Below are 26,268 nucleotides of genomic sequence, written 5' to 3' on the forward strand. Positions count from 1 at the left end.
ATCTTGTCTAGTTAGGTAAACGGCGCAACTTAGTATTTATTTCAAAAACGGGTACTCGTACACTTACACAGTTTTCAAACTATAGAGGCTGCATACACATCTCTCTCTCGAAATGTGTAATAACTCAAACTTGATGTATTTATTTTATTTAAACATACCTACTGGGGATTTTTTACAGAGGATTAGAAATCCTCCACTGCATGATCAGTTCGCTCAGTGGTCGGAGGTGACAGTGCGTTATTACACCAGTAGATGGCGACAAATGACCGCATTTTCGATTTACAAGTACAGCCAGCAAGGAGGTACATCAGGATAAACAGAAATAATAAATAAATAAACTCAAAAGATAGAAATAAACACAAGAAAGGATAAATAAAAAATTCTGGAGGGTGGGCAGGGGAGCACCAGTAATTCTTGCATCAGTCCGTTAGTCTCCTGATGTCTTATTTGGTAGCTGAACCTAACCAGACAGTTATGGAAGTGCACAGACAATGACAGCTGAATAAAAATGGGTAAGCAGCTCCTGTGGCAGATTTACATTTATGTATTGGCTTACACTAAAATGTACTTAGTGGTCAGCTAAATCATTGAATTATTCATTCAATCAATTAATTCACTAAAAAACAAATACAGGCTCATTCACGACAGAAACAAGCCTCACTGATATCCTTTATAAAAATGTCATTAAATCAGAGAGCGTATTCGTTGTGTAGATCCAATCAATGCTTCTTCACATCCTGCACTCGATATATTGGCTATGACTTTGTAAGCTGTCATATTATTTATTATATAGGCTAGATATTGAATTTTATCTATTGTTAACTAAGAAAAATGTGACAGGTTCCTGAAAACAATAAAAGGAATGTTTTTATGATATTGATTTAATCTAGCCTATATTCCATGGTTTCCATATTATTTATTTATTTATTTAATATTTTGATTAATTAATTTATAGTGTTTTTAAAGTAATATATATAATTTTAACTCATGTAATTTATAATTATTTATTTAATTTTACTATAGGCCTATCCATTTATTTATTTTGCTTAGGCTTATGTGTTTATGTGTGCCTTGTCTGTGTTTTCTCTTGTTTGTTTTGTATCGATGCTCTTTAATATTCTCCTGAAAGTGTGTTTTCATTTCTTTGTTTTTGACCTATACCCATTGAATTTTGCATATTGACTTATTATGCAGCAATATACCTGTGAGATTCATGTCTCAAGTATTACTTTTGTTCTGTTGAAACCTATTTTTTGTCTATATGGTTGAAACCATAGCCTAGGTTGAAACATGTAAAGTGTTACATGTATTTATGACCAAGCTTGACACAGAGGAAGAAATGTGATGTAGCAGGGCATAATTTTAACCTTATTTTTGTTCACCTTATTTCCTTTTTAGTTATTAGATAATTTATTCTTATCGGTTATTGAAAATATGAAATATGTGCCATTTTTCGGCATGTATTGCTGTCCTCCCGACAGAAGAGGGCGCACTGCAGCTCAACGGAACTGGTGTCAAATCTCGTCGAAGACCGAAGTCTGCATATAAACAGGAAGAGAGTACGGTGAGTTCAGCCTTTTTTTAAACGTTTACTTTGGTTATTTTCATTGATGCATTTGATTATCTATTGAAGATATAATTTAGTATTGAATGTACGCTAATCTGATGCACTCTGACGATGTAAAGTCGCAGCAGTCTATATGCAGGTCACCGGGATTTTCGCCAAGAGTAAAAGACGTGTTCCTGGATAAACATATTTTGTTGATCCTGGAGCAACAGGCCTGTCTGAATTTTTTTTTTCTAACCTAACTCAACCCATAAATTATATCTAAAATCAGAGGAAAATGATAGCTGAATAACACAGATGTAAATTGTAAAAGCACCTAACCCTTATTTAAGCCTAAACTTGATATAAACTGTAAACTTGTCTCTCAAATCTGATTGGTTGTTTGGAATGGATCCAGGATCAACAAAGATGTTGATCCAGGAACGTGTTGTACTCGGTAAAAGCACATTCACCTTCACCATGCAAACCACGGTAGAATTATAGCACATCAGTTCAGTATTCTCCCAATTATTATTCTTTAATAATCCTTTATTTCTATAGTTGAATGAAGACAGAGCAGTTGTAAGTGATCATGGGCAAGAGCTGCAAGGTGGTGGTGTGTGGCCAGGGATCAGTGGGGAAAACTGCAGTTCTGGAGCAGTTACTGTACGCCAACCATGTTGCAGGTGAGTGTTATGACAGCTACCCCCTGCCCTGACTGTAGTTTCTCAAAATCATGACAGATTCACATAGTACCCGCTTGACAGGTTCAGAGACCATGGAGACACTGGAGGACATCTACATCGGGTCTGTGGAAACGGACCGCGGCTCCCGAGAGCAGGTGCGGTTCTACGACACGCGCGGGCTGCGTGACGGCCAGGAGTTCCCGCGGCACTACTTCACCTTCGCGGATGGATTCGTGCTCGTCTACAGCATCGACAGCAAAGAGTCGTTTAAACGCGTAGAGACCCTGAAGAAAGAGATCGACCGCTGCCGTGATAAAAAAGAGGTTTGTGTGCTTGCCTTGTTGTAGACGCCATCCTTCAAAAGTATGAATTTTCTTTTTAAAATATTATTACTTTTATTTAGACAAGGGCGTATTCAATTGATCAAAATGACAGTGAGGTCATTTATAGTGTTACAAAAGATTTTTATTTCAAATAAATGCTGATCTTCTGAATTTTGTAGTCAAAGAATCCTGGAAAAAATGTACCGCAGTTTCCACAAAAATATTAACTGTTTTCAACATTAATAATAATAAATGTTTCTTGAGCATCAAATTATCACATTAGACTGATTTCAGAAGGATCATGTGACACTGAAGACTGGAGTAATGATGCTGAAAATACAGGAATAAATTACGCTTTACAATATATTCAAATAGAAAACTGTATTTTACTGTATTTGTTTTGATCAAATAAATGCAGCCTTGGTGAGCAGAAGAGACTTTCTTACCGACCCCAAACTTTTGAACCGTAGTGTATATTGAGCAAAATTCTCTTCTCTAGAGTTTAAAAAAACAAACAATTTTTTAGATGACACGAAATAGATGCTGACAAAGTCAAAACGTGCTATTAGAGAAGCGCTAATTAAACGGCACTGTTTGGTCCTTCAAAACCATTTCATCCATAACCAAAATTTCGTGTAATAAAACTTCACAATATTACTGTTTTTACTGTGTTTTTTGATCAGTAAATGTAGCAGTTATCTTTCAATTTGTATTTCATGGCTGAAAAAACTTCCATATTAAAGGGCTCAAATAATGAGAACAAAAAGTTTCATAGATTTAAGCTAAAAAGCTTTTACTAACATTACAAGTGAACATTATGAAAAAAACGCTGTTGTCTTTTCGTCTCCTAGGTGACTATTGTTGTTGTGGGTAATAAGTTGGACCTGCAGGATCAGAGGAGAGTGGACAGCGAGGTGGCTCAACAGTGGGCACGGCAGGAGAAGGTCAGGCTGTGGGAGGTCTCTGTGACCGACAGACGAACGCTCATCGAGCCCTTTGTCCATCTGGCCAGCAAAATGACTCAACCTCAGAGCAAATCCACCTTCCCACTCAGCCGCAACAAGAACAAGGGCAGTGGATCCCTGGACAGCTAGAGATCAAGAAGATGGCAATAGAGCTGGCAGAATAACGTAAAGATGTGTTAGAAGGGAGATGTGAGGCAAATCTCTGAAGAACTACATTACATTTTTGGAACATTTTTACTTGGAGTGCCATTATAAGCTGCACGTGTTCAGCACACTGTATGGAGTTACTGTTTTAATGAAGTTTTATATTGATAAAAAAAATATAGAGTTCATATGTTGCTGTACGATATTTATGTCATGCTTATCTTAAAACGATTGACAAAACAAAATACTTTTACACTGAAAAATATATATACCTCTACATTGCAAAAAGTTGTTACATCCTATGTGAAAGCAGCTAGGATAATTGGTCTTGTTCAATAAGATTTTAATGGTATTTGAGCTATGATAACTGCTATTTTTGTGACATCAACTTGACACAAGAATGTCTTAATTTAGGTAATGCAGACTGGATGGATATTTTACTTATTTTGTGAGACAACACATTCCTATTTCTTAAAATGTTTACTGATTTATTCCATAAGAATCTCTCTCTAAGTAAGTCTCCACTAGTGAAATTGTATCCATATGTTTGTTTGATTGTGTATGAGTGAGAGAGTTAAAGTATCACCACTGTGCCATTCTATTTTTTTCCCCTAGTGACAAAAACAGTTTGCTTTCAGTTGAAACTATTCTGGGTGTTTTTACATGAAGAAAAAGAAAAAAAAAACTTAGCTGAGATTGCTTTCAAATACATTTTGACATGTTTGTTTAAAAGCATCATAAACCATTTTTGTCTGAAAACAAATACTGTCTGTGCAGCTTTTGAAACATTTCAATAAAGATGCTTGCCTGGATTTGTTTACTGCGCATTAATTCTTTCTAACCTAAATTAGAGTTCAATGAACACAATGGTCAAAAATGTAGATCAAGTCCTGTAAAGCATAGATCCATACATAGTTCAAAGCCTATCTCTTTAACAGCACAGCAGCCATTACGACTGAATAAGCCCGACATAACGGCAGCTTTCTCAATCTTTATAAGGAGTAAACGGGAGAATTGGTTTTATTTGCCCTTTATCTATCTTTTTATGGAGTAGATATTTCATTTCGTTCATGGCTAGATCTGCAGTGACCTTATAATAGAGGGCTCTTCTCCACTTCTGCCAGGGAGCGAGAGAGAAAGAGAGAGAGAGAGTGTGTGTATGTGTGATGAACAATGTCTGAAGTTAATGCTTGCTTTAAGCTACCCTTCATTTAATGAGGCGTGTATCAGTGTGCATCAATAGCGTTTACAGTTCACAGATCAAAGATTTCGCATTATGCAAATTGACCATTTTCAAACTTCCCACAACACATAGCGTTTCAAAAATGTCACTCTCTCAAAAGCTCTGGGAACTTTAAAAATTGCATGCTTTACAACCAATTAGCTGTAGCATGTGGAATAAGATTTGTGCCAAATGTTTTGAACGTAACTTTTCAAAAAAACTAATACAAATATAAATTGAAAATGGATAAAACTATTCGAAACTGGACAAAATATATTGCAAGGCAAAATTCATTTTTAAATGCACTGCATTTTTGCTAACTGTTCTTTTCATCCTTTCACTAATCTGAACTTACAAATGTGCTGTCAGAGTTTTCGTTTAAGATCCCTGAGTTCTCGCTCGCCTTTCTGGCACAAATCATTATGGAATTAGATTTGTGCCAAAAAGCAAATCTAATTCCATAATGGACTGACATCCCTTAAACCGAGCAAAAAGTACTTGTGAGATGTAAAGGGGGGTCAGTAGCCTAGCTACAATAAATAAATACTTATTTTTTATATCGTTTTATATAACTATTTAATAGTAAGTGAAACTTTTATTTGTATATTATTGGTTATAAAACACATTGTACAAAAAATATTAAATGATAAAAAAAAAAGAGTCATATCTGAATCTCGGAGTCCATGCAAATTTGTCACCAGTAACAATCTAAACATACTAGTGAATAGTGAAATAATTACTATTAGTAGCTTCAAAGTAGCAAATGTAAAATGTTTTATGAATGTAGAGGTTTAAATGACTTACCATAGTTTGTAAAACTTGTGAAAATACACCTGGGTGCACCTGTCAGTCACCGCTTCAATCTTCTTGCTGTTCTCATCTTAATCACAAGGTGGCGCATGATTGTTAAAGTTGATGAGAAAGTGTGCTTTTGTGTAGTGCAGAGGTGGACAGTAACAAAGTACATTTACTTGAGTACTGTTCTTAAGTACACTTTTTGAGTATCTGTACTTTACTTGAGTATTATTTTTTTCTGGAAACTTTTTACTTTAACTTCACTACATTTTAAAGACAAATATCGTACGTTTTACTCCAATACAATTCTGTCAAGGTCCTTGAGTCAGTCAGGGGATGATTTTGGTTGGAAATGAAAGTCGGATTGATGTCAGAAACCGACTGATGTTGGCACTACAATACAACCACAATACAACATCTGTCCAACGTTGGAGATTAATGTCAATCTGGCGTTGGATTCTGACATCAACCTGATTTTCATTTTCAACGTTGGGTTTGGTCTTCTAAATGCGAATTTTGTCATTATTTTGGTGCACACTAGCCTATAGATAACAGTAAGGCTAACATATTCATACTAAAAGCCAAACAACTTTAAATAGGGCACTATTTGAGGGAACAGCCATTTGGGTGTCCGAAACCATTGTGGACGTTATTGAGTGCACTTATTCAATCTCACATTCAATCCCACTACTGAAACTGTGTTCTAGAAATAAATGTGATATTGATATGAGGGAAGGCAGGCATAGATTCAGAGGCATAAGGTACTGTAAGTATTACAACAATGCAACAATAATAAAACAAAGCATTGACGTTTACTTTTGATACTTAAGACAAGCACTTCTGTATTTTTACTTAAGTAAAAATTGTTCTTTACAACTTTTACTTGTAACGGAGTAATATTTGACCAGTAGTATCTGTACTTTCACTCAAGTAAGGAAGTTGTGTACTTTGTCCCCCTCTGCTGTAGTGTTTCTCATAGTGGGTAACAGATGATAGATTTTTGCCTATTGCGCCTGGGTTTTTACAAAACTGAGAAGTTTCGACATGAATGTCACTATAAAGCAAGACTTCATGACATGCTGTCATCCTCTCGTCAATAACCAGGAGTCCCATAAGCCCTCAAAAGAACAGCCAGAGCACTGGGGTGGAAGATCTAATCGATTTATTTCTCTCTCTCATTCTCTGCTTTATTTCTTTTTTTTATACGCATTCACACACACCCTATACAGAGAAATAGCAAACGAGTCAGAAAACCAAGACGCAAAATCCTATGAAAATACGTTTCCCTTTGTGTCATCTGACAGGTCAGATCAATGTTAGATCAGTCACAGACAGAAATGTATTGAGCACAAAGAACAAATACCATATATAATGTCTGTCAATATTTAAAATATGCAATACTGGCCATGTCCCTATTTAGTATTACTGAAATCGTCTCTTCTTTGTTCATGCCTAAGAAACATCTAGTTGGATTGGACACAATTCACATGTTTTTCAGTTCACACGCACACATGCACATTTTCACACGAGGCTCCATGGTTTTTAAACACATTGATGGGAGAAAGTTTTTGTGTGTGCTTTTTGATCATGTGACAGTTTTGCTGTCTTGTGTGTGCAGTGATTATCAAAAAACAAAAACAAAAACATACAACCTTCAATTTGGCATTTAGTCATTAATGAGAATATATATTTTGGCACAAGGCAGGCAAACTAGTGCAGGAAGTAAAAGGGAGGGTGATTTGAATAGTAAAATTAGCCCTGAACCAACACAGAAGAAATGGAAAATGCCATCCACTGTCTCGTCACTGCTGGCAACGGATGTTTCCATGACTGTCCTGTGACAAACAGATTCCATCGGTGTAAAATAAACAGAGGGAAATGTCAAATTAAGCTTTCCAATGTCCTTCAGATTGGCAATAGAAACACTGTCCACCCTACATCATTAAGAGCGCTCACAACATTAAGAGACAGAGAGAAGAAACATACTCTAAAGATAGAGAGAGAGAAAGAAATGGAATCATCTTCTGTTTTCATAAAAAGGTTCCAGTTTCCGTCATTATTGCTTAAAGATTGAATTTCACTGAACTGAAAAAGCAACAAATAAAAAACAAAACAAAAACAAAACAACCATAAATATATTTTGGAACTGTTCCTTTTGGACAACATATGAAATCATCCACCTATCAGAGACCATCACAGTCATAAGTATCATAACCAGCCATATCTGCTGTGTGGACCTCATAAGGACAACACAACTAGGAATGGTGCCGTTACGTTTGTTACGTCTTCTTGTGCATGAAGGTACCCACTGAAGGACCAATGTTATTTATCATTCACTACATGTCTTGCAATGGACCTTATGGAGATCAGTTTGACGTTCAGGAGTTATCAAAACATACACGCACACACAAATAGGAGAATTTGATCCAAGCAAAGTCCTTGTTCTAAAGTGTCCTCAGAAAAAAATCTGAATTTGTCCATGTTGTGCCTCTTGTAGTGTCAATATGGCTGTTGTTAGTTAGCTCTGTTCAAGGCCCCAGGCTTCATTCCCGAAATGGCGAAACGTCCTCTGAAAAGCAAGAGCCCTGAGTGGGCTTGAGACTCACCCGTGACTCCAGGCTCTGAGGCCTTGTCTGGGTGTTCGAGTCTCAGCCCGTTTTTAAGCAATATTTCTTATGTCCCGTCGCCTTCTTTCTCTTGCGTGTGATTCAAAGCACTTTGATTTACAATTTGACATAAAAACTACTTAATCTTATCTACTTTGCAATAGGATTATCTCCTTATTTCAGTATGCATGTCTCTGCAGAAATGGCGACAAAAAGTAATAACTTCATCAAGTAAAGATCGTTCTTATCACATTAATTACAATACCCAGATAAAGAATCTACTTTAAACATCTCATAAAATTCTACATATTTACTCTAATTGTATATATTATAAATGTTAATGATTCACTTTTAAAAGCTGTATTCATAAAATATTTACAAAAAGCTCTTTATGCTAGGGCATGTTTAAAAAAAAAATGAGACAGATGAAAAATGGCTCTGATGAAACAACATTGACTTAACAGCAACATCTAAATCTACAGGTCTGGAGTCAGCTGATCAGTCTTAATCCATCCAAAACCATCAGATGACACTAATCTGGGGCAAAGCGATGTGACTGTGCATTCTGACAGGAACACTTGTATACTTGTAGTGGGCGAGTTTAATATATTTTAAATTTAATAAGTAGCTATGCAAGCGTAATCTTAAAATACTCCTGCACCCTCCTTTTAACAGTACTGATAGTGTGTATTCACTAACCGCCATTATGGTCATTATGTTTTGGCAATGGCTCCTCTGTACAACTAAATCATTGACGCTTCCAGAATCAAAAATGTTGTTCTGAATAAAATCAAAGGAGTAATGAATTCATGACACACACACACACACACACACACACGCAAATCACATTGTGAGGGTTTAGATCTTAATCAAGATGGGACGCGGACAGATTTTTGACAGGCGTACTGACCTTTGTAAGTCCGTAATAAGGAAATACTGAGAACAAAATATGCAGACATAAAAGGCCACGTCAAACTGTGACAGAACTGTAATCATCTCATCTAAGATCGTGAGTGTGAGTGTGTGTGTGCATGTGCAATCTCAAATCACCTAATCTATGCATCAACACTGAGAAAATTTCGACACTGATTGGGAGCGAGTGTGTGTTGCCTTGCTACCAAATTGTCACCTTCGTCTATTAGACTGGCACTCTGTGTTACTCTGTGATTACCCATGACAGAAAGCCTTAGCATCTGTTAACTGACAGACCAATGAGGTTTATATTTGTAACAAAAGTCGGTCAGATGAGGTTACTCGAAATGCATGTGAATACACAGACCGACAGCAACGTATTCACGTGGAACGACATGAAAATAGACTAATGACAATTGAAAATACCAACAAACAAAAAAAAAAGCATCAAGTAAAGGGATGTTTGCATTTCCTCACTAAAACAGCTAGCGCAGTTATAGGTCTCTAAAATTGGCTTTCCTCTAATAAATTATTGAATAAAAACCTGATTAATATCTGTATAATGATAAATATATCATAAAGCAAAGCTAAGTATCCTTCTTATAGCTCTTTCACTCCCTTATCAGTTACGTCCTGTCAATCAAGCGTTAATCTGCATAGTGCATGGTGTTAGCAATGAGGCCCCTCCCATATACCATATATGGTCTTGCTCTCTCTCTCTCTCTCTATCCCTCTCACACACTCTCTCTCCCTTTGCTGCATAGTTCAAGAGTGACACTCTCAGAGTCACAGTCTTTGAGGAGGATTGGGAACACTATGGTGTTTATATACTTGTGTATACAGCGTGGAGAGAGCGGGAGCACGGACGAAGTTTGCACAGAGACCGTCAATACTGAGTTCGGATCGTAAGACTAAATCATGTGAATATGCACCCTTGTTGAAAGAGCATGTCTATTTCGTTTATGGGTGATCAATAAGGAGAAAATATGATGGGAGTGTGTGTGGCTCTCAGAGGTCCGGGCGCTGGCCTAAAGAGGGCGGGGCCGAGGATCGGCGTCTGAATGAAAGTAGTGCCCGGTGGGTGTCGCAGTGCAAGCGGATTGGCTGCGACTGTGCAGAGGGTGGGCGGAGTCATGTGGGTGGGCAGGAAGCTGGCGGTCAAATTTTTTGCCAATTGCTTCTGTAGAACCAGTTTAGTCTGAGAAAGAGAGAAAGAGAGAGAGAGAGAGAGGGGGGGGGGGGGGGGGGAATGAATCATAATGCAAACAATTTAATATATCACAAAGGTGCAATACCTTTTTTTCAAAGGTACAGTGCATAATTTCTGTGCCACTAGCTCAGTAATTCTCAACCTTTTTGACACGAAGGCCCTCTAAAACTATAGTTATTAACCGAAACTGGGGGTATTTATGTCATATCTAATTAACCACGATTCATTTGTGAATCCTAAAGTTTTAAAAATGGTTTCTTCTTCTATTATTGAGGGAGAAAAAGATAATGTAAGAGATAATCCAAGGCTAGCTGTGCACACTAAATGATTTTAATGCACGACATGGAGGCAAAGAACCACCCGATGCGAAGCACGATCTCTGATCTCTGTGTGCGAGTGATGTTTGTGTGTGTGCTTCACTGTAAATATAGGTAATATAGAACGGTAATTAAACTGAATGAAACTACCTGTGCATTAAACAGTTTTAATGCACAACTTCCAGCCAATCAGGATCAAGTATTCAGTTCAGACAGACCATGATATAAATCATTTTATATGTTTTTAGCCTTTTTAATTTGGATTAATAAATGAAACCAATAAATTATGAATATAATAAAATAATTTAATATTTTTTGTCATCCTGCGACCCCCTTGTAGGTTTGCTGATTTGAGAACCACTGCACTAGCTGCACCATACAGAATGACTGTTTTCAAACAAGTTTCAAATTCCCTTTAACATTCAGTCCTGACCCAAAGTCAAGCAATTGGTTGATCTAATGTTGTTAAGTGGCGCATAAATTATACACTACATTTTTAAGAGAGTCTAACCATGGACTGTTAGTTGGCTACTTGGCTTTAAGTTCTGTCACTCACCTGTGAGGATAGAGAGGAAAAATTGCATTGGCTGATAACTTTCTTCATCGCAGACATTGCACCACTCGCATAACCGTTCCATCTGACACCCTGCTGCAAAAGATCAGGAGAGATGAGCTGCTATAACAAAGAGTGTGTGTGAATAGAAGACATAAAAAATCATTTTAATTATGCAAAATGTATCAGGATGAGTCTGTTTGCTGGCATCCTCCCCTCAGTGGCTTCCACCCCTTCCCATTTCCATTCTGTCATGCTGAGAATGCATGCTTATTATCTTATCCTGTCAATCCTCATCAGTTCTATTGTTTGAAATTAACTCTAGGATTTAATATGTATTTGAACTACATCAGTATATAAGACCATAATGTTATTTAACTTTTTTTTTTAAAACTGCTCTGTGCTGATTAGCTGAATACGACTATTACATGTATGCATTTGTCAGATGCTTTTATCCAAAGTGACTTACACTGCATTCAAGATATACATTTTAGCAAGTCATGCATTCCCTTGGAATCAAACCCATGACTTTGACGTAGCTTGCATCATGCTCTACTGTTTGAGCCACAGGAACGCTTAACCCCAGCAAGCAATAGCCGTCATTTCACCATCTCGGTTAACTATAGACCTGATATAGTCCGGCTATGAGTAACCCACTTCTAGCCAAAATAACCTTGAATTTGGTTGTTTTTGCCAAAATAACTTGCGAGATGTATGATATTTCATCATGTAAGCAAAGTCAACAGTGATTACAAGGTGTTTGGTTTCATTTCTGACATGTTTTATGCGTTGATGACTAGTCTATTCTTGGGCTATGGTTAGACGTCTATTACATTTTCAGTGACAGCCCAAATTTTGCTTTGTTTAGCCTAGTCGTCAGGGCTGTGATTGGACGGCTATTAGACGGCTTTTAAACGCTAAATTGCTTGCTGGGTATAAGCATGTAAACCACAGAAGTGTCTTGAGTGTAACCGTGTATTTATGTGTGTGTTTGTGTGTGCTCACCGATGCTGCTGAGGTAGGCTGGCTCTTGGTGTGAGGGTTGAACTTGGGCTTCGGAGGTTTCCCAGCCAGTCTATCCTTGTGCCTTCGGCTGTTCATGTGCTAAACAAAAACAGAAATAAAGGTGTATTTTTAGTGGTGCATTTTCAAGCCTGACAGATTGTCAAAGGTGCTTTTACCAATAAACAAAATAAGTGCAGCTTGTCCTATTTCCCTAAAAAAATCTTTAACTTTTTAGTACCTTTCACCTCTTTCCCTCCCCTCTTTCTTTTTCAACAGGCTTCATTTTGTTTACTTTACACTTCAGAGACGGCTTAAGGCAAGCATGAAATACCATTAAATGTCATGTTCCTCAGGCCTGAGAAGACAACAGGTCATCAACACACACACACACACACACACACACACACACACACACACACACACACACACACACACACACACACACACACACACACACACACACACACACACACACACACACACACACACACACACACACACACACACACACACACACACACACACCTCATTCATGACACACAAGCAGAAAATGTGTAAAGTGTTTCTTAAAAGCATTTTATGTAAGAATGGTTTATGAGATCCAGCATAAACCAGCATGAATTCCATGTTGGTCCAGGCTGATTTATGCTGGCTAGAGCTGGTATAATGCTGGTCTAGCTGGTGGACCAGCATAGTCATGCTGTTCTCAAGCAAAACGGAGCTGGTGTAGCTGCCCACCAGCACTCCCACTTCCCATTCTGGGGACCAGCAAACCAGCAACCAGCATCCCATGATGGACCCAGGATGCAAATAAGGAATGCTGGATTTTTCAGCAGGTTGTATAAACACTACAGCAGAAGTAGTTTCTGATTAGCTCCACAATGTCAGTATGACAAATTTGGTGAGTAGGAAAACTTCACAGACAAGGGGGTGGGTTGCACCAATGAGGATTAATCTTACATCTGGATTAATTCTAGTAATTCTGTTGCACCAAACTTTAAACCTTGTTTAAAAATAAGCAGGTTTAAAGGTGAACTAAGTAACTTTTCTTACCTTAACTGAACAGCTTCGGAGTCATTGGAATGGTTATATTACTTATTTCGGGTTGAATGGTGGTCGTTTCGCACCCCCCTGGTGCCCGTGAGCGGAAAATACGCACTTGCAACTTTGAGCCGGCGGGCCGGCGGCCGCCGCGTCAGGATGTCTCGCGTGATATCAGGTCTCGCGATGTAAACAATTGCTTTACGGCCAAAAGAAATCTGCTAAAATGCTGTCATTATTGCGCTCCCTCACGCTGTCCGAACCCGAATGAAGAAGACGTTTTAAAGAACGTCCCATCTGCTTTGATGTCGTTGATCTACTAGCCTCTGGTGTCTGAGAATCAACAACGAGTTTTTACGACAGTGTTGTCAAATATCTATTCCGAAGCTGTGGGGGAGCTCTAGAGAGAAACCTGCGAGCAAAAAGCGAGAATACAGCGAAGAAGTCCCGAAGTTACTGAGTGCTGCTTTAAGGCCCTTGCACACTGGGTCCGAAATTTGTGTCCGAAATTTCCACACGTTCGAAAATAAATATGACCTCACGTTATGTCAATCACACTTGCACACTGCCTCCGAAACTTTCGTCCGTCAAAAAAAAAAATCGGATCGGGTTCGATTTTCTGTGTTTTTCGCATCCGTAACAAGCATTTGAATGGTGTTTTGACAATTTAGAGCCACAGAATGACGGATACGAAAAAAATGCATGAGAAAATTTTGGATTTAGTGTGCAAGGACCTTTAAATTTAAACCATCATTTTGATCCTGGATTTTATTTATATTTAAGATAGATTAACTTTAATGCTGTTGCTCAGCTGAGAATCTCAATTAGGGATTAACTATAAACTTACAGGTGAGAAGGTTTAAATAAAATAAAGTGCACCTACAATTAAAATATGTGGCTGATTGAACAAAGACAGAAAGAGTGTGTGTGTCGTCGGGTCTCAGAGAGGTGTTTATTACAAATAAAAATGAAAAATGAAGCGCATTGAGTAGGCAGAGTGTGAGGGTTGTTACGCCTGCTATGGACTCATCGCTCATCTTGGTGCACCTCGGTGTCGGACAAAGAAAAGAAGAGAGGAATATATTTAGCATTTAACGGCACCTCTCGTTTCTCAGGCCCGCTCCACGCGTGGCTGCTAGGCGGCACTCAAACGGACAGGACGGTGCTGTCAAGAGCAGAGAGTCACTCCGCCAATCATGCCAGGTTGTTTTGTCATACGTTATGCTGCCATATTACTCCATTAATTGATACTATAAATGCATTTCCAGGCTTATGAAATCCGCATGCGCTGCCGCAATATTTCCATTGCCTGCTGCGTGAGTCTCTCTACGTAGCAGTTTATAAAGACAGCTGACATTCTACAAGTTTATTTCCTTTATGGGCAAGAGCTATTATTGTCAGACAAAGAGTTTCTGGTGGTCAATAAAGAAGGAAATGGAATATAAACATTGCTGCTGTTTAATTAGGTACAATGGCGAATCCATCATGGTGGAGAACATTTATCGTAAATGGAGGTTTTAGTGGAGCAACACACTCGATTTAAAATAAAGCCCAGATTACCAAATCCTAGATTAGTTTTAAACTGTGCTTAACTTAATCCTTATTGGTGCAACCCACCCACGATGTCAAGAATTTAACCTCCACCAGCACACAGACACCCAACCAAAATGCACTGGAAACCCAGATTAGATCGGTTACAATGACTTTATATTGAGGGTGTCGGACTGATTAGCATATTCCTGGTATACTGAAAATTCAACCTAGAAATCCAAATGAGACAATGAGGTGTGTAACTTGCAGAACAAGATACACCTTTAAATGTAGTTTATGTTTGAAACTCTGTAGATGATCGCCAGCAGCTGTTCTGTCAACTTCTAGAAGAAAGTCATTTCTGACTGGATCAAATAGCAATCCTGCAATGTAGCTACCTGATACTCAAAACAGAGCTAGGTAGTTACATTGTCCTTAAAATAGAGAACACAAAAAAATGTGAACATGCATCTGTGTCCATTTGTTTTGTTACCTGGCTGAGTTGAGTCTCAGAGTTAACATGGATCTCGCAAACTTCACAGTAGAAGCTCTTGCTGGCCACGCCCACACTTCCCTTGCTGGCCAATCGCTTGCTTTTACATGAGGAGCGGGATGACATTGCCTTCCCTCGTCTTCGGGGCAACACACTCTGTCCATCCATCATTAGTTTATGCTTGGTGCCTGTGACATGTAGAAAGGTGAAGGAATTCACATGATGAAGGTTACTTATTTATGCACAAATACACTTTTATGGGGTGAATTTATGGAACTATATGGAAAATGAAAATATGTAAAACAATTTAGGTAAATGTTTGCAACAAAGGTGTTGAATAAGTATGGCATAATGGTCTATAATTAATGATAATAATAATGTTTAATTTATATATCGCCTTCCGGAGCTCAAGGACGCTTCGCAAAGAGCAAAAACACAATCAGTAATTTCACATGAACAATAATAATAACAACATTTGCCCAGTCCAGAACAAGAGCTAACGCAGTTGCCTATAGCAGTAATATCAAATTGTGCAAACATTTAAATCCATGACAAAGAACCGTAACATCATGAAGACAATGTAGAAGGTAGACAGTATCAACATACGAACACGATCTTGAAGCAAAAACACAATATGACTGCTAATGTTGGAAGAACACATTATGACTGATTATATTCGGCGAACAAATAGGTTTTGAGTTGTGATTTGAATTCATGGATTGAGGTACTTGTCCTAAATGTCAGAGGGAGTGACTGAGTTCCATAGCTTAGGTGCCAGAACAGAAAAAGACCTGCCACCCATTGATGATGATAGGCAAAATCTGGGGACACAGAGAAGTTAACACCCATCGAGAGGGAATATAGGGAGAAAGTAAGTCAGAAACATAAGAGGGAGCAAGACCATTGAGTGACTTAAATGTAGCAAGATTAATTTTGTATAATACAGGATGACACAGGTAGCAATGGAGTTTAAATAAGATGGAAGTAATATGAGCAGATTGTTTAGAGTAAGTTAATATTCTCGCAGCAGAACTTTGAATATATTGCAAGTGGGTGAGTGTGCTGGTAGTCCAAAAAAAAAAGAGTGTTACAGTAGTCAATGTGAGATGTAATAAATGCATGTTCTAATGATTCAGCATCTTTTGAGCTGATGTAGGGATGAAGTTGGGCGATACGGCGAAGTTGGAAGAAAGCTGCTTTGGAGAGTTAGCTGATATAGGCATCTAGGGTCATACCCAAGTTTCTGACTGTGTCAGATGGAAAAAAATTTATGTAGCATCAAGGTCAAAGCTAGGAACATTGGTTATATTTTTGTTTAGTAATTAAGATCTCAGTTTTGCTCAAGTTCAAACTGAGAAAGTTGGAGTTTAGCCAGCCCCTCAATTTATTAAAATGTCAATTATGTCAATAATTAAAAAATTTTTTTTATGAAAATGGATTTTCTCAGATGATATTGAAATTATTATTTATTACAGAGGTGATGAAATAATGCAGTATGATTAAAATGCATGTTCAATTATTCATAGTTGTATATATTTGGTAATTCACTTATGGGGTTAATTTAGGGGTTTACAGACAAAAAAATAAGTAAATACACAAACATTAAAAAGTTTGGGGTCAGTAAGACTTTTCAATGTTTTTCAAAGTCTCTTATGCTCACAAAGGTTGCATTTATTTTAATACATTTTAAAATGTAATTTATTCCTGTGATGCAAAGCTGAATTTTCAGCATCATTACTCCAGTGTCACATGATCCTTCAGAAATCATATGATGATTTGACATCATAACATTATATGTCTTTACTGTCACTTTTGAACAATTTAATACATCCTTGCTGAAAATCTTACTGGCCCCAGTAATGGAAACAGTAGTGTAAATAAATAAATATATATATAAATAAAGGTATGCACCACTATTGTGAGCATCCATCTGATTGGTAGAGTTGACGGTGACTTTGCAGATGGGGCAATGCAGATGTTGTTTGGCCGTTTTTTTGGGGTCTTTCTCTGCCGGTGTGTCCCCTGTAGGGCTGTCCTGCTGAGCGCCTGTCTCACTGGTGGCACCGGCAGGATCCAGTAGACCGTCTGGGTGCTGTGAGTGAGGGGAGGAGACAGACAGGTCCGCAGACGACACCTCTGATATAGGAGTCAGGACCACTGAACTAGATTGAGGATCATCCACCCTGGCAACAGGGTCTGAGTCACAGATTGCAGCTAAAGAGAGAGAGAAAGAACGTCAGACTGCTGTTCCCCTGCTGTACATAATTGTAGGAGCGTTTCTGGATAAATGAGTTTGATTCTTTTTAAGTTTTTGGTTTTAAAGAGACAATTGACCCACATAACTGCATAAAAATGATGTCATCCTTTACCCACGCTGTTCCAATCCTGTACGACTTAATTTCATTTGTGGAACAGAAAACATCTTTTCGATATAATGAAAGTAACTGAGAACTGGGGCTGTCAAGCTACAAAATTACAAAAAACACACAAAATGATCAGTTTTTTTTAATAAAAGTAGTCCAAACATGCATATTATATTATGTTATATTATATTATATTATATTATATTATATTAGTCATACTACAGCTCAAGGTTGAATCAATCTGATTCGAAAATGAATCATTTAGACCGATTTTGTGAACGAGAGCAAGCATTTCATTAAAAAGAGGAACTCAAAAAATAACTTCACAAATGGGATATGGTTACATCAATACATCAACATGAACTATTATTTTTCAGTTGGTAATTAATACTTTTTTTTATGGCTTTAGATGACTTGGAAAATAGTGTACATCATATGGACCAGTTTTGTGGTACTTTTTTTCATTTTCATTTCCCCTTCATATTTTTTGGGTGAACTCTCCCTTTAAGAGTTTAAAAAGCCTGTACAACCAATGAACTTCTATAATGAGATGAATGTGAATACTGAAACGGTAGCTCTCTGCAGGTATTTTAGACCACCATGATTTGTAATGTGTAACAAACAGGCAGACATAAAGAAAGCTTCACAACAGACCATTTGGGAGACATCTGTAAACTAGATGTTGTGTGAATGTGTGTTATTTTACATATTAGCTGAAAATCTATGTAACAATCAGTAAGTGCATGCAGTAAGCCAGCGGCAGAGCACCACTATTCAGCATAAAAATATCCTTTCTGCCCAAACATCTGAATGTCTGCGAGCTGTAATTTAGCTGTGGGCTAGTATCCAAATTGGCAAAAATGTGCAGCACACAGGAACACAAACATAAATACAGACACTGTTTTCGGCCATGCAACATTACTGAGGCTGAGCTTTTATAGACCGGTGCTCATGTGTTGAACTTCAGAGTACTTTATTTAAGTCTGCCTTTGAAAATCCAGTGTCATGTCCTTCTATTTGATCTGTTCTGTTGAAAAATAAGATAAGGGCCATAGCAGCCTGTGCAGTGAGACATCAAATGAGGTGCTCTCACAGTTTCACTAAGCACACAGAACCATTTTTTAACCCTTCTATTGACATATATAAACCAATAATATAGGGCTACCCCCGACTAAAGATTTTTCTAGTCAACTAGTAGACATTCATTTAAGCCATTATCCGACTAATCGTATGTTTATGATATAATATATATATAACTGAATTACTTAAATCCATAGCTGGGGTTGGCATCGGTTTTAGTATTGAGAAAGAATAGTATATGTAAAATGGCTAACATTGTTCTACAATGCAGAGAAATACCAAACCATAATATTGAGCCTATAAAATATAAATTACGTGCTCAAGCGTGTGTTGCCTGCAAAGATGTAGTTGACAATGCTGACTCATCATCTCTGCAATATAGTGGACTATGTAGAGAAATGCAAGTTTAATTCATATTACAGTGAATTTTTGTTTTTTATTTGAATTGGTTTATTTAAAAGTAGACATTTCAATATGTGTATAGACATATTTCTCATGTCTGTGAGGCAAGTATACATTGAGTTTCTGTTCACTTTTGTGACACTCTTAAGACACTACAAGGAGACAGAGACGGCAGAAAATGCACCCTATTTGTTTTCTTTACTTTACAGCACAAAGTTTTGTTATTGTGAGTGTACACAATAAAAGTAAACCCTTTCTAATGATTTCTTACTCTTATCTGTATGACCAAAATTAATATTTTAAGTTCTTTCCGCTGTTACAAGAAAAAAATGCAAAGGCTCGCACCAGCGCATCCGGGTTAGTCCACACAAACACTTGGATATGCGCCAATAATAGCGCACATTATTCCAGGTTGACGTTTAGAGCGAGCGGCCGTGTAAAGTGGCAAACGTTAGGCTACTACTTATGAGAGGTGAACGTTTGGATTTCCTGCCCGACATAATGCAATTACCACATGGACCAGCCTTGTTACGATCTGTCCGTCACGGACTGCAGGACTTTTTTCTGTGACTAACTGACTAATTAAAATTTGGTCGACTATAATCTTCTCAATGACTAATGTTTGGTCGACTATTAGGGGGCAGTCCTACAATAATATACAATAATAATACCTCAGTTTTGGAACTGGAACCAGATTTTGTGACCATCTTGACAAACATAATAAAATTGTTTACTAGAAATAACTTTAAAAAAAAACTTAAGGAAGGAATTATGGCTCAAATTTGACCCATATTTGAAGAACCATTGATTGCCATTTAACTTTGGCCTTCCAGGATGTTATGCAGCTTTAAATATTGTGGTAACACTTTACAATAAGGTTTCATTAGTTTGTTAACTACTTTAGTTAACATGAACTAACAATGAACAACACCTCTACAGCACTTATTAATCTTTAGATAACATTAAATAATGCACTGTGAACTAACATGAACAAATAATGAACAACTCTATTTTTATTAACTAACATTAATAAAAAAAAATATAAATACAGTAACAAATGTATTGCTCATTGTTATTTCATGTTAGTTAATACATTTACTAATGTTAATGAATGAGACCTTATTGTAAAGTGTTACCATTATTGTTTTTGTAAATTCACATTTGCAAAAATGTTGCCAGTGACAACTGTCCTCTTTACAAATTATCGCACTCTACAAATATTCAATTAAAAAAAAATTGTTGCTTTGGATAAAAGCTTCTGTCGAATGCAGAAATGTAAATGGCCAATTAGGCGGAGGCCTGCATGGGCAGGATATGACACGCTTTCATCCTCAAAGAAAAAGGTAAAAGAAAATATGACCAAGACTACATTAAACACAGGCTGAAGGGAGGAACAACATGGTTTGTGCTGATCACAATGTGTTTTCTGAAGTGAATTATTGGCTATTGTTAGCATGATACATAGAAAATCAAGAGACATTTAAAAACAAAACACTAAAAAAAACAAAACCAAAAAAAAACAAGCCTGTTGAGTTTTTATTTAGGTTTCATTCAACAAACAATTTTTTATATGGAAACCTGAAAATCTGAGTCCTGAAGCAAAACCACAGAAGAAAATGATAAATAACACATTAGCAATGTCTTTAGCATATACACTATAGCCATTCCAGATGCCAGTAACGTCTGTGTGACAGCCTTGTCATAAAACCAACACCTCCCCTAGCAGGACTGCCTCCTACATGACATGACATGTACAGTAATAGGTGTTTGTGAATTTATGACCCATCAGAGAGTGCAGCACTGACCTTTACAATCACTGTAGGAGTCCTAATGCCTTAGTTTTGCTGAGTAATTTAACACAGGATTTAAACACGTGAAAACAGGTATGTGTGAGAAGTGGCCCATAACGCCTTTTTTATCACACTCTGTTGCATTTTTGATATGTGCACAGATCTGTTGAATTCTCCCATCTGGGGAATCAGATAGACTGATCCTTCTGTGTCTCATTGAGATTTAGATTATACCAATTCCCCTAAAAGGAGGTTCCTGAGGGGGTGCAGAGGAAGAATGTGAGGAAAACAGAGCAGGGAATGGAAGGTTGTGTGTGAGCACGTGTGTGTGGGAGTTTTGCCTTTACACCTGAAAAATGTGCGAAAGTTAATGAAATGGAGAGAATTGCCTTGGGTAACACTCTGTGCCCATCTCTCTTTGGAGCGTGTGTGTGTCTTGCAGTGGGGCTTGTACAAATGATCTTCAAAGACTAATGTGATCTGAGTCACTCTTTTTAAATCTTTTCCGTTTTGGACATCTCCATCTTCGCAAAGAGATGTGCAACATGAAATGGACGGGGACAGATGTGGAAGAATGGAGTGATGGATAGCGAAGAGAACAGGATAGACTATATTTAACTCTCTCTTTGTAAAAAACAAAACAACAAATTCAGAAAATGTAAAATACTGCGCTTGTTCATCCTAATCCTAAGCTAATGATGAAAACGATCTGTGAAATCTGACAGAGAGAGCATTCAAAGAGTTTCAACGGCGGCTATAAAATGGACCCCTTCTTCTAGAAATTTCCAGAACCCCCCTCCCATCCTCCCTTTCCATTTCCAGCATCTCATGGCTGTTAATAACAGCTGACATGCTTGTAGAGTTGTGATTGGCCCCTGCAGCTGCGAGCTTAATGATGGAACACTGCTAATTTCATCAGGCAATCAGCTCAATTTGTGTGTGTCTGTGTGTGTGTGCGCGTTAGCATAAGAGCATTTCAAAATCCCCTGAATGATTAGCTCTCGTATATGTGAATGTGAGTGAGACGACACTGGGTTTAAGAGTGTGCTATCTGTTAAATGAGAGCGTTAACCCATCAGTGAGCAAAATTAAACATTGCAACTGACTGATGCACATAATGCTGATGTAGGGATGGGTCACAAAACAAAGTTTATCTACATGTTTTTCATAATAAAAAATACCCAAAATTATACATGGAACTATGGAACAGTCAGAATATTTAAATTCGCCATATAAAAATAAGGTTGTTGCAATTTTGTTTTCTGCAGATGTTACTGTTTTTAATAATGAACATAAATTGACATCTGCATCCTAACTCAAGCCACTGCTCCTGTGAACTCAAGCTACTGTCAAATGTACATTTCTAAGAGACAAAACATGTAATATTATTAATATTGCAGCCTGCACTGCAAGCTGTGCTGAAGATACGTGCCATCAAAGTCAGGAAACACAAACTATCACCCATTAGAACATGCAGAAACTAAGAAATAAATTTTTCTATTAAGACATTTATTTTGTAATGGAAAAATGACTGGGAAAGTGTAAAGAATTCAAAAACATGAAGTGTTTGTCGTGTTCTGACAATAAATAGTAGTTTAAAACCACAATTAACGGTTTGGTCTATACAACTTTCACAAAAATATATCTTTAAACTTGAAAGGAATAAAGATTTGGCATTTATCGTGATAATTATCGATATCAACCGATATGAAAAATGTTATCGTGATAATTTTTTGGGCCATATAAAATTGGGCCACGTTTTTTAATTGAAAGTCCTTCTACTTTCTGAAGATTATAGATAATCCAGCAGGGGGCAGAAGACATGTAGTATTTTATACAAAAGGACGTATTGATGTAGAAACCTTAAAAAAAGCCACATAACAAATATAATACAATGGCATTATAGGGTTAACTAGCATGCTAACAGTGTCCCTCTACATGCATTTTTAAGACACGGTGTCAAGTTAACAGTTGTCCAACTTATTAAAAAAACGCATCTTGAGACCCATGCATTCTGTTTTGCGATGCTATAAGTGTGCCTTTGGTAATTACACCCTAAAAAAAAGGCTCAGTTTGAGGACAGGTGAACCTGAATATATTTCTTTTACGACAGATTAGACATTTGGGCAAACCAGCCCAGAGAGTACATTTTAGAAATATATATTTCATGCTCATTGCTAGTATGAGGAGTGTGTTGGCATGTGCATGAGAGCTAATCCAAACACAAAGGCTCTGAGACAAAAATGCAACGGCTAATCTTCTCATTTTCCATCTCTGTAGCTCTTTTAAACTCTCTCTCGCTCTCTCTGTTCTCTCTCATCTATTCTTCATTTTTCTTCCTCTCTGATTGTACGCGCCCTCTCACCGTTGTCGCCATGAATGGGGCCGAATATTAAAATGTGATTTGATGAGCTTGGTGTTCTTGCTCTCTATCTTTTTGCCCTCCACTTTCATGTGCTTTCTCTCTCTCTTTTTCGCTTGATTTTCCCACACTCACGGTCTTGTTGCAGAAAGATGTGGAGTTTCAAACTCTCTCTCTTTTTCTTTATCGTATCCCTTGGGCCCATATTCGGTTTGCTTTTCAAATCATATTCTATAGAATTTGGGCAGAGGAGAAGAAGAAAAAGCTTAAAAGGGATGAAAAGGTAGCGATTATTGGAGAGGGATAGCTCAAAGCTCTCTGTCGGCTTGTTGTTCTGCTCTCTGTCACAGTACTTCCTCATGACAAGAGATGAGGCAAGTCCTTCAGTAAGACATGAAATCCCCTCAATCCACAGGATAGATCACGAAGAGCAAGACTGGAGGATATTCACAGCAGTGAAGGAACTACAGGCAAGCTAATGCATGGTTTTTCTAAAACGCATATTAAAATAAAATGACAAAAGTCAAAATTTCTCCAGACACTTAGTCTCACAATAAAACTTATTATAAATCTAGCCCAGATTTTCACTCTCTGCATTTTATTTGGGCCTTTTCAACAAGTCTTTTAATGACTGTTAATCAATAGCTTAATATATAATACTATATATAAAAAAATTCAATATATTTTATTTAATATACAAGAACAATTTTCATACAATTTTCAACACTGATAATAATAAGAAAATGTTTCTTTAGCAGAAAATCATTGAAATAGAATGATTTCTGAAGAATCATGTGACACTGAAGACTGGAGTAATGATGCTGAAAATTCAGCTTTGCCATCACAGGAATAAACTACACTTTAAAATATATTTAAATACAAAACATTTGTCACTTGTTTTAAATTGTAATATTTCACAATTTTATTGTTTTTACTGTATTTATGATCAAATAAATGCAGACTGTGTGAGAAAAACACTTACTGCTCCCAAACTTTTGATATAATTTATTTACTCATGTTTTCCAATAAATTACAAATAAGCCTGCAGTGCTTTCTCATGGGCGTTTAAAAGATTATACGCAGACACATGCAGCCTATAATAATCACCCCAAGTCCCATCCAACAATATTTTAAGCCAAATATTCTCTGATTCTCTACACACTCTGAAAGATATCTAATCACAGAAGTTAAATGCTTTCTGTAACACATTTTATTAACGCATCAGGGCACGTTTTTATGCAGTAATGAAAATGCCCACTCACATAGCTAATTGTCAGTGAGTTCACTTACTTCCCTCCACGGCGGTGTCATCCAGCAGAGCAGGAAGAGGATCCGGAGCGCTCATTTTTACTCTGTTGCCTTCTCTCTCCCTGTCCCTCTCTCTCTCCTTCTCTCTGTCTCTGTCTCGGTTGTGATGCGCGTTGTCGAGTTGTCGTCTCTGCTGTTTGTTCTTCTGAGCTTCTAATGCCTTCAGCTTACGAGCATGTTTATGGCCTTTATAATGAGCCTCAGCCTGATTCTAGAGAAAGACAGATAGAGAGAGAGATAGAGTAAAAGGACTGCAAAACCTCTCACATTTACAGAAACATGCAGGCATACACACTACCAGTCTACCACTACATTTGAATTTCCTTACAACACTAACATTTAATTAGATATGAAACGAATTATTATCAAATTTGATTAATTTGGAGCTGAGCATACATGAGAACTTAAAAACATCAAAGGATGCACATCAAAAAGTTGGCTGAGAGAAGTCCAAAGTGTGCAGAACTGTTATTATGGCTAAAAGCAAAACATGATTTGTTAAAGTCACCATGAATGTTTTAATGGAATGTTGCAGTATTTATTATAAATGATTTATCCGTGTATCATTATATATATTTTTTAATTCATGTGCTCTCAGAACGTTTAATCAAAATAACTTCCCCTCTCTCTTGCAAAGTCATCTCTTCTGGCGAAAAGGCGGGATAACCTGTCACTCATATGAGATCACAGAAATAGCAACCGTCCATTCAATTCCTGACGGACAAAATCAAGTGCCATCATTAGTAAATTTTTTCTTGTTCAAGAAGCCAATCCACTCGGATATACACTGATGAGTTAAAGGAACACTCCACCGTTTTTTGAAATAGGGCTTATTCACCTTCTTTCCTACATTTAGATAGGTGGGCAAATGCATTTTTGTCTCAGTGCATGCATTGTTTTAGTTTGACAGGGTCGACGCGAGCTTAGCTTAGCTTAATGAATGGAATCCTTTGTTGCCAGCTAGCATGTCCTGAGTAAAAGTGATAAAAAAAATATTTTGAAAACCCACCTAATTACTTCTTGTGGCCTGCGTATTCACAACGAGTACAAATAGCGATGCAGATTAACACTAGGCGATTTCCTAAGCAGATATTGACTTGGGACTATATTAGGGGTAAGCACAGGCGAAGCACCCTTGGGCGCAGAGATATCACGCAACACATGAAATCCCACAACTTCCGTCAACATACCGGCGTGAATAGTAGCTGGCTATTTTTCCTACAGTACATGAATGGCGATGAACACTGCTGATTTTGTGAGAGACGGAGAGGGTGACTTCTCAGACAGTCAAGATCCAGAACAATACCTCTGTGAACCAGAGTTTTCAGAAGATGAGCTGCATGCTTTGGAAATAGAATGACAGGAGGTGGAGGTTGCGATCGCTCAACAGCCTGAGGACGTGAGGATGAGAGCCAACACGAACTGGTGGTGTGAATGTGGGGGAATATGCCAATCTATGCTGACTGAAATAGAGTGTCTGTTTCTGTGGCGAGTGGGACAAGTTACTGCCATCGATGACCAGGCTCAGCGCGTCAGATCAAGATGAGCGTGCCCGCAGTTGTGTCACAGCTACCGAGGATTTCATGTGTTGCGTGATATCTCTGCGCCCAAGTAG

At 37.6% G+C, this 26,268-nt stretch overlaps 2 protein-coding genes across 6 annotated transcripts in view; one reads left to right on the top strand and one right to left on the bottom strand.

Annotated features, from left to right (window-relative positions):
• Nucleotides 1-1,481: 1,481 nt before the first annotated feature.
• On the top strand, nucleotides 1,482-4,476 carry nkiras2 (NFKB inhibitor interacting Ras-like 2). The gene is made up of 4 exons (XM_082137021.1): nucleotides 1,482-1,564; nucleotides 2,108-2,232; nucleotides 2,314-2,555; nucleotides 3,407-4,476. The coding sequence occupies exons 2-4, from the start codon at nucleotides 2,139-2,141 to the stop codon at nucleotides 3,647-3,649; spliced, it is 579 nt and encodes a 192-aa protein (XP_081993147.1). The 5' UTR covers nucleotides 1,482-1,564; nucleotides 2,108-2,138; the 3' UTR covers nucleotides 3,650-4,476.
• A 2,352-nt stretch (nucleotides 4,477-6,828) lies between these two features.
• Nucleotides 6,829-26,268, bottom strand: part of znf385c (zinc finger protein 385C) — a 113,422-nt gene continuing 93,982 nt past the window's right edge. For 3 of the 5 annotated variants that reach the window (XM_082136692.1, XM_082136696.1, XM_082136695.1), the window contains 6 exons: nucleotides 24,636-24,864; nucleotides 17,260-17,562; nucleotides 15,349-15,536; nucleotides 12,285-12,383; nucleotides 11,283-11,402; nucleotides 6,829-10,397 (listed from right to left, as the gene is read on the bottom strand). In XM_082136692.1, the coding sequence (XP_081992818.1) occupies nucleotides 10,170-10,397; nucleotides 11,283-11,402; nucleotides 12,285-12,383; nucleotides 15,349-15,536; nucleotides 17,260-17,562; nucleotides 24,636-24,864 (1,167 nt within the window). In that variant the 3' untranslated portion in view covers nucleotides 6,829-10,169. The remainder of the gene's footprint in view (nucleotides 10,398-11,282; nucleotides 11,403-12,284; nucleotides 12,384-15,348; nucleotides 15,537-17,259; nucleotides 17,563-24,635; nucleotides 24,865-26,268) is intronic. The other 2 variants (XM_082136694.1, XM_082136693.1) reach the window with 2 other exon arrangements.

Source organism: Leuciscus leuciscus (genome assembly GCF_965113295.1).
Source record: "Leuciscus leuciscus genome assembly, chromosome: 1".
NCBI classification, from domain to species: Eukaryota; Metazoa; Chordata; class Actinopteri; order Cypriniformes; family Leuciscidae; genus Leuciscus; species Leuciscus leuciscus.

Bases quoted from the DNA above. Each gene is read 5' to 3' on its own strand.
- nkiras2 (XM_082137021.1), top strand. From the start codon at position 2,139: ATGGGCAAGAGCTGCAAGGTGGTGGTGTGTGGCCAGGGATCAGTGGGG. The intron at 2,233-2,313 runs GTGAGTGTTATG...CCCGCTTGACAG, and splicing joins GTACGCCAACCATGTTGCAG to GTTCAGAGACCATGGAGACA. The intron at 2,556-3,406 runs GTTTGTGTGCTT...TTCGTCTCCTAG, and splicing joins GCTGCCGTGATAAAAAAGAG to GTGACTATTGTTGTTGTGGG.